Source organism: Vombatus ursinus, unplaced genomic scaffold, assembly GCF_900497805.2.
Source record: "Vombatus ursinus unplaced genomic scaffold, bare-nosed wombat genome assembly UNPS02014863.1, whole genome shotgun sequence".
Taxonomy (NCBI): domain Eukaryota; kingdom Metazoa; phylum Chordata; class Mammalia; order Diprotodontia; family Vombatidae; genus Vombatus; species Vombatus ursinus.
Genome location: NW_020954641.1, coordinates 8,115,254 through 8,124,286, shown reverse-complemented (window position 1 = coordinate 8,124,286; position 9,033 = coordinate 8,115,254). Strand labels below are relative to the sequence as shown.

The 9,033-nt window shown below is 39.3% G+C and overlaps 1 protein-coding gene across 3 annotated transcripts in view; it reads right to left on the bottom strand.

Annotated features, from left to right (window-relative positions):
- Positions 1-9,033, bottom strand: part of FBXW11 (F-box and WD repeat domain containing 11) — an 89,104-nt gene that overhangs the window by 5,166 nt on the left and 74,905 nt on the right. For all 3 annotated transcript variants that reach the window (XM_027841832.1, XM_027841834.1, XM_027841833.1), the window contains 7 exons: positions 8,563-8,700; positions 7,259-7,377; positions 5,854-6,103; positions 4,694-4,812; positions 3,375-3,485; positions 2,633-2,711; positions 1,449-1,635 (listed from right to left, as the gene is read on the bottom strand). In XM_027841832.1, the coding sequence (XP_027697633.1) occupies positions 1,474-1,635; positions 2,633-2,711; positions 3,375-3,485; positions 4,694-4,812; positions 5,854-6,103; positions 7,259-7,377; positions 8,563-8,700 (978 nt within the window). In that variant the 3' untranslated portion in view covers positions 1,449-1,473. The remainder of the gene's footprint in view (positions 1-1,448; positions 1,636-2,632; positions 2,712-3,374; positions 3,486-4,693; positions 4,813-5,853; positions 6,104-7,258; positions 7,378-8,562; positions 8,701-9,033) is intronic.

Genomic DNA, 9,033 nt, shown 5'->3' with positions numbered 1-9,033 from the left:
TCATAGAGAGAGGTGATTACCACACCTCAACTAAAGGAATCCTGTTTGGGACTTTATAAACCAGGAAGCTATTCAGAAATATATTCAATTTATGACATTTTATTAGAGGAAGGTATTAAAATGAATCAGAAAAAAAAATTTTTTTTAAGTCTCAAATTTATTGGAACTTTGTGCTTTCCTAAGCTGAGAGCTTTAAGAATATGAGCACATATCAGAAACTGCAGAAGAGGTGTATTTCCTCCTCTTCTCAGGAACACTCTTAACATTGGTGTGTGTCCGTCCATGGCTACATGTTTCTATGGTTGAGGTTTTCTGACATTTGTGGGGTTCATCTAACGCCTTTTGAAGGCAGCCTTCCTAACGTCAGTGAAGAATCTTGTCTTCTTCCTTCAATACTCTCCACAGTGTCTAAGTATAGAGTCCCATTCAGTACATACTGAGTATGATGAAAACTGATTTTCAGTTAGTCTAGGGTGAACCATAATCAATTTGCCCAATGAGAGGAGATTATAAAGAAAGAATAATTCCCATTAAAGATGCTTATTCTCCAAGAAGTAGAGTGTCATAAAGCTAGACCGTGTATTTGGTTCTGAAGACACAAAATGTGGATTCAAAGAAACCTGCCAGTTTATGATAGCATTCTCCCATTTCCTCTTGTTGGTCTTGAAAAGGAGCGGAGAATTCTACTCTGTATGGTTATCTTTCAGCACTGGATTTTTTTCTTTTTTTTTCTTTTTAAATGAGGCATGAAGGAGAGTGACTTATGACTGCTGCTCCCACACTCTCCAAAGAGAACTTCAGAGACCGGGCTCCGGAAGACTTTGGGAACTCACCGTCTGGGGCCAGGCTGTCCTGATTGGTGAAAACTTAACCATATCTAGCCTGCCAGAACCCTAACCACACTCTTTTACCCTGACTACTTTCCAACCCTTACATCCCCCCATCCCCCGCACTTCTTCCCACCACTTCCTCTGCGGCATAAAATCAAGTCAATATCACCACTGCTTTTGGAAAGGGAGTGGCAATTTGAATTGGAGCCCTAAGACCCCACTCAAAATCTCTACGACTTTCCAGATGAAATACATAGGGGAATACCCCCATACACACACACACACACACACACACACACAGAGTATCCCACTTTTCGAATGTAAACTCCACGAGGGTAGGGCTGGCCTGCTTTTGTGTTTGTAAACCCAGCACAATGCACAGGCTTAATAAATATATTCAGTCAAAGGGATAGGAAAGACACAAGGGAGACTCCAAGAAGAATCCAAAGGGCTTTGATCTCCTACTCTCCTGAGTCCTCTAAAAGTGAGCAGAAGCATTTAAAGAAGATGACCCGATAATGAGGACTCAACATCACATATGATGTATCTGAATCACTATAATCTAATAGCAAATGGCAAACACACAACTGGGAAGAGCAAACAAACAGAAAGGTTTACCTGATGTGGGTAAAAGTGCAGACTGTTATCTGGAGATGTAAGTGTATGTTCTAGAGGGAGAACGAGTCTCATTCTGGGCACTGGGGGGCACATTTAGGAAATCCCAAATCAGAATAGTGTCATCATGGGAGCTACTGATGATCTGAAATTCATCAAACTGCAGCCGAAATACCCGTCCAGAATGTTCCTGTAAAATCAAACAGGTTCATTAATGAAGTGAGATCTGCCCCATGCCACTAATGTAAGATCTAAATTTTTTTGGAATTCTCTATACTGTGGCTTTTAGCATGAGGACACATTGCTGCTGTTTTTGTTGGTTTCCTGGCAAGTTTTCTGCAGCACATTATTCACAATGCAGAATGGGCTATCTATGGGGTGCAAGGACTTCTCTGTCACTGGGAATTCTTCAGGCCGAGCCTCCGTGAAAAGAATTCCACGGGCAGGATTCATGATTTGATAAGAATTGGACCTTCCAGTTATGGGATTCTGTAGTTAAGTCATTTCCCCTTTTTAGGACTGGGTTTCCTAACCTGTAAGATAAGGATATCAGACTAGATGAGGGCTTCTTAAAACGGGGTCAATGGAAGTCCATGGAGGATTTTTATCTTTACTTCAAAATAAATGGTTACCTTTATAATCCTAAAGGTTTTATTGGATTCATTTAAAACTACATTCCAAGGAGGGATCTCTGGGCTTCTCTAGGCTTCCTTTGACTGCCAAAGGACCCATGACACAAAACTGGGTAAGAACTTTTGCATTAAATGGCCTCTGAACTTTACTGCAGAAGCCATCATTTGAATACTTTGTTCTCCATTCCAAGAGCACATTTCTTCAATCTATTCCATAGCTTTATATTTGTGCCCTACATTTTTAGGTGTTTTGGAAACCTTCCTTTTTTGGAAGTAGGCATTCCTACTTTTAAATGGCCAGAAGACAGCCCCAAGTTCAAAAAAGCATTTACAGTTATTCAGTTCCAACTCCAGGGTCAATATACTTTTGGAAAAAGGCTGGCTAGAACAGAGATATCAAGTTCTCTCTAATTTGGGTTAACAAAACACATTCATTTGAAGGTACTTTTTAAGGCACGAAAGATTTAAGAACATTAACCTGTGATGTAAATTCACCTGCAAACAAGACACGTTTCTGCATATGGCCTCAATACATGTAAGTGAAAAAATACATACCACTAATGTACGCAAACATAATGTACTTGCTGGTGCCCGGGGGTCAAGAGCAGCTTGCAAATCCCAAACCTTAATTTTTCTATAACACAAAAATAATGAATTAAGATTTTACTGAGTAGAAAAGAAACACAATAAAATGACAGGAAATATAAAAACTGATTTTGGTTCAATGCTCATTCTTTCTGCTTAAAAAAAAAAAGTGGAGTTATAGTGTCTGCTTTCTAATTTTCAAAGCTAAAGGTAAATGTGCATTTTGCATTATATATGAACTTAATACATTTTACCTTGGATGCATGTCTTATTTCTCCATCCTGTTCTTCCTTCCCTCTACATCCCCCAATTAAGCTCATTGAAGATAGAGATCATCCTTATTTTACCATCAGAACAGTGATTTGCACACTCAAGTGTGTAAAGATAAATCTTCTGAATTTTACTGAAGAAAGTATCATGGTCTTTTTCTCTTGGCCACCCTACATTTTACCCTGGAGAGGATGGACTATAGAGATGACATTTAGTAGCAACAGTTGTCTTATAAGTCAATGGATAGCTAGGTCTAATTTGGGCTCTATAGGCTCTAATGACGTTACTCTGCCACCCACAGGCTTTCTGGACAGAGAAATGTTATTGGAGTGTAAGCAAGAAAAATTACTACCCAGGAACTTCTAGTTCCTATATTTCTTATAGTTATAAGGTCACGCCTGATGTAATTTCAACAATACAGTCGTTTGTTTTAAACACATACCCATCATAGGCTCCGCTCACAATCCTCTTGTTATCAAATCTGATGCACCGGACTAATTCTTCATGTCCTTCTAAAACCCTCAGACACGCACCGCACTCAATATCCCATAGCCTTAAACAAGACATAGAGCATCGTCATGCAAGGGATGCATGTTGCACTGGAATCCTCCGCCTCGTCATCTTGTGATACATGATTACAACATACAACATACAGAGTACTGCTTGTGGAATTTTTAAGTATGAGAATTTGTGTTACACTTGATTCTTGACTATTCTTTTTATTTCTTTCTTAGTTGTTGGTAAGAGAATGTGGTCAAATATATTCCTGGTGAATGCTAGGTGGGAAGAGAAAGGCCTGCACAAGGGGGTGGATCAGGAATCCCTAATGCCAACCCATATTCTGATGCCACAAAGTGAAAATTGCTCCTTCTCCCTTTCTGCCTTCCTTATGGGATACAAAAAACTGCCATTTAGATAGAGGGGCTGGCCCATTCCCCAGAGACTCCACAGGGGCAATGCAAAAAAAATGCCAGGGATGGTTTCACATTCCTCATGAGGTCTGCAAGAGAAGCTGAGATTATTGTCTTTTCCTTGACCTGGACTAAGGAACAAGTTTGTTTCCCAATCATTGAGAGATGTCTATGAGTTATATAATGACTTGGGAGATTTAAATGCAGTGGATAAATCCATCCCCCTATTTTAAATCTGATTTCCCTAGCAAATACTGATGTTAAGAGGATTTTTTATTAAATATTCTTCATATATATTACTGATTTTCTAGGCTATTTTAAAAAAATACAGACCAACTCAAATAACAACTAAAAAAAGGGGGAAAAAAATGGAAGACCAAGAATATGGAACATGGCTCCAATGGTCAACTCTAGAGTAACCTCGTCACATTACTAGTCCAGAACTTCATCCTTATTACATTTTCAAACAAAAGTTCTTAGCATTCTTAATATGCGGCAGTTTCTCTGATCTATTCTGAACAAGTAACAGCTCAGCGCTGACTAATTAGAGTTCAAGAGTACTAACAAAACTAAGGCAGCTGAAATGATGATTTCTAACATTTATTTACCACCAATGATAGCGAGCATCCCATCCACAATGAAAATCATTGTCTCAAGATTCAACCTTTAAGTTCAAGTGACAGAATTTTAGAATCTGTTGTAAAGGTTCACAGGAGACTAAAAGGAGTCTTTAAAAACCTAAATATAACCATTATTTCTCCTGCAAATCTTGAAGCATTTGGGGTATAAATCCCAAGTTACCATTACTCGTATAAAACTATGAACACAGTAGAGAATCATTTCCACTCACCTAATGGTATTGTCTGAGGACCCACTTACTACTAGTCGATCCCTATACTGAAGGCAGGCAATGCCACGCTTGTGCCCATTCAGAGTACGCACAAATTCACAGGTACTTGTGCTCCAGACCTGCGGGATAAATTATAAAAGTTTTAATAACTGAATTAAAAAAAAAAACAAACTTCCATAGCACTTAACATTACAGGTTCGAAGAACATTTGGTTATAAAACATAATCTAAAAACCTAAAACCTGGAAGCCTGGAGGATCAACTGGATGTAGAGAACACTTATTTGCCTGACAGGGATAAAATACTGGCGTGGCATACAAAGGGAAGCCATGTAAGCTCCATCCCCAGAGATCTTGAAGAGAACAAACAAGGAGCATTCATCATCCAGGAGGGTTTAGACACTCGCTTGCCTCAAGGCAAGGATCCCTTCCAGCCCCGGGGACTCTCATGTCTTTCCTGCAAAGGCTTACTGACTGCAGGCAGACTTACGTGGCTCCTTTTTTATGTGTGGGCCCCACCCGTTCTTGTCTTGCCTGTCACTATTTCTGCACTTTCTTCTCAATGACTCATACCCTATTTATGTAGGATAATTTGTAATTTATGAAATCATTTGCATAAGACATTCAAATAATAAAGTACTTAAGCCGAAGAGAAATGACGAGGGACACAAAGCAACCAAGTTGCCCAAGGCCACTTGACTTGTTCCACATTCCATCTTTTACTCAGCTAACTGTTTACAGCCCTGTTAGATTCCTCAACTTTCTTATGTATGAATGTATCTATATTATGTACCTCCTTGTGTGTGTGTACATCTTTGTGTCTATGCATTTGGCATTTGTGTACATGCACATACACAAAATCTCTCTCACATACACCCCTCAATAGCCCACTAACAGGACACATTTTCAACAGATGCTGAAAGGTTACTTAAGTCACACTTTTTCATTCCTCTTGCCTATGACTCTAAGAGCTCAGAGGGTGAAATGACCAGAAGGGGGCACTCTGAGGATACTGAAAGAGGTTTCCTCTGTGTACTACCAATTCCACCCTGGTATGAAATCCACCCATATTCCCCTGTGTCCTGAGTTCCTGAACAATAAATAAAGGTAAATAAATAAATAAAGGTAAATCAAGATTTCTCCCCCCAGCCCCCAAACTTACTTTAATGGTCCTGTCACCAGAAGCAGAGACAATATACTTGTCATCAAAGTCAACCACGTTAACTGCTGCTCGGTGGCCAACCAATACGCGTCGAAGCGTGATGTCAGTGGGCGATGCCATGTCCCACACAGCAATGGATCTGTCCTTGGAACAAGTCACCATTAAGCCATTGCTGAAGCGCAGGTGAAGGACTGCTTCATTGTGGTGGATCAGTGTATTCAAAACTTCTCCTGTATTCACATCCCAAACTCTAAAGGGAGAGAAAAGTATGACACCAAGTTAAACTTGTGAAAAATAATTTTTCTTCATGCTGTGGACCTATCTCAGTATCAGCAAATGCAGGCATACTTAAGGATTTTCTATTTTTAAAAGTTGTACTGATGTCTTTTGTTTTTATATCACACTCATCTCCACAAATCCTTACTACTCCCATTTCCTAAGATGCCCCTAACTCCCTTGTTAAGGAAGGGGAAAAAATGCTGAATAAAATTAACAGATACAGTGACCAAATCTGACAGCATACATAGGTAGGGGGCCTGGTTGCTGATGGCTCAAAGATCTGTCTGGGCACCTGGATACTCAAATTTAAAATAAGTGACAACAAGCAACTTCTAAATTTGCCAGAATTCTAAAGAAGTGTTGAAATTAGAAAGACAGAAGAGAAGGTGGGGAAGCAGGTAATTGCTTCATGTATAAAGTTTTTTAAACCACAAAGACATGTTTCATCTGACTGGGTTTCCTCAAAGTTACAGTTTACCTTTTGAAATACAGAGGTCCCCTATGCCATTTTAATCCCAACATCTTATTCCCCCAACACTCCTAGCACCCCAGTGCTTGGCAGCCCACTTGCAGTTGGTGTGGTGTGTTCATGGGATTATTTTTTAAATCTGAAAGGAACCTAAAAAAATCACACAGCCATTTTAAAGATGAGGAAATTAAGTCCTCCAGAAAGGAAGTGACTTTCCCAAGGTCACACAAATGGGACAGACTTAACACTCAAACCCAGGTTTTGTGATTCTAAATCCAGAGTGTGCTTTCCAATCTAGCATGCTGTCTTCCCAGGTCATCCCTTCCTGTAACTGCCTCCCTGACTCCAGGGGCCCAGGTCACAGGCCAGACCCCAGTTTCACTGCCAGGTAAACAGTGACAGAAGTACCAGGCAGTAGTTGATATAGTTGAAGGCATGAGAAAGACCAGGTCACATCCTTGGTAGGGTCAAGAGAAAGAAAGGGCCCTACTGAGCTGCACAGAGAAGGAAAGCAACAGGGTGGCTGACAGACAACAGGACCAGGGGGAGAGAGCTACCCTGAGTCCAATCGCAAAAAGAAGGAGGAAGGGAGTAAGACACCTTTTCAGACATGTCGGCTGGCTCAGCTAACTGGCTCCCACACCTCACTGTGCTCACCTCACTGTGGAGTCTGAGGAACCAGTTACAATAACCCTCTCGTCATACTGCAGACACAGGACTGAACCTGTGTGTCCTGTTAGTATTTTCAAACATTCCAAACTGGTTTTATCCCAAATCTGTTGAGACACAAGGGCAATCATGCAAAATATTAGTAAATCACTTTCTTGACAATGCAATTGCTTCACTTAACTTGATTTTTCTAAACCACAAGACAGATAAACACTTGTACTACCTTATCAGTTAAGAAATGGCAGGAAGGAGAGGTATAAAACAATAATTCAAAGAGCATTGTTGACTTTTTGCCAACTGATTAGCAGTCCAGGCTCTCCCTTTAAAGCATCAGTGCCCCTTGCCTTTTTAACTCTTGTACCGACACCAAAGTCAAGAGAGATAAGAAGATATCTAGTCACTTAAGGTTACGTGGTTCTAAGGTAGAGGCGAAATCTTTATAAGGAAATAACTAGTGGGTAGAAAAGTCAAATATTTAATACAAAGCAATCATGGATATTAAAGAAAAAATTACTGTTCTCTTATTAATATTTAAGAGGACATACAATTTGCTAATTGCAAAATTATTCTTACACAGTCATTATATGTTGCATATCCCTGACAAAAAATCATAGAAGGCTTTGAAATTCAAAAGAATTAAACTATTTCTTTAAACAGTCTATAATTCAGACCGGTCTCTCCAGATACTTGGAAATCAAGAAATTTTTCTGCATTTGACCTCAGTTAAAGAACCCACAAAAAAAAAAAAAAAAAAAAGTTCAATGTTCTGTTAAGCACGGAGAACGAAGCTTCCAAAAAGACAACCCCAAGTCTGACCTCTAGGATACTGAACGCAAAATAAGATATGAATCAGGTTAAATCTATACCAGGGAAATACATGTTAATGCCACAGTTGTATGTACTTAAAAGTGAATTGAAATTCTATAGCTAGGTTAACCATTATTTTGCAGAACAGGCAATTAATTCAGTGAATCATTCCAAGAGCAATTTATGCTTACTAATAGTTTGACAAAAAAAGGTTAAACCTGGCATTTTCTTTATATTTGACAATGAAGTTTGAAACTCTGAGTGTGTGTCTTATGTGTCTGTCTTTGGAGGTGAGAGGGCAAGGTAATAGAAGCACCAGGATATGTAACAGAAAAATCAGTATGTGGCTCTGGTCCAGCCAGATAAAAGGCTGCCAGGGATAAGAAGGGTAGATACATTAAGTCATCTAGACCAGACAGAAAATTTGTCATCACATATGATACCAAATCAATAACTGCAATTTTAAAAAGACCCAATACACTCACCTTAATAGAGTTATCCCGTAAGCCACTGATAATCTTTTCATCGTCATACTGTAAACAGTAGACACCTTTACTGTTTTCTGAGCGGCACTGAATTCTCTGCAAGTTATGTCTCCCACACCTCCAATTAGATTCTATAGTCTAGGAAGAAGAGTGTATGAGATATTTTATGAGTGAAAAAAGTACTCAGTTTAGCTCCAGAATTTTACCCCACTTCCAGAAATGTCAAACCATGGATCTCCATGTTGCAGATATGAATAACTATCTAGGAGAAACTCATGCAAAGTTATTCTCCTCTATTTTTCGCTTAGCAAGCAATTATCAAAAGATTTTTGATGGGTCTTCATTTTCTATCTGAGGAAAAATGGCCCTAAGAATCCAATACAATTAAAAGAATCTTCTTTCCACCCACAGTATGTATGTGTATACACACACACACACACACACACACACACACACACACACACACACACA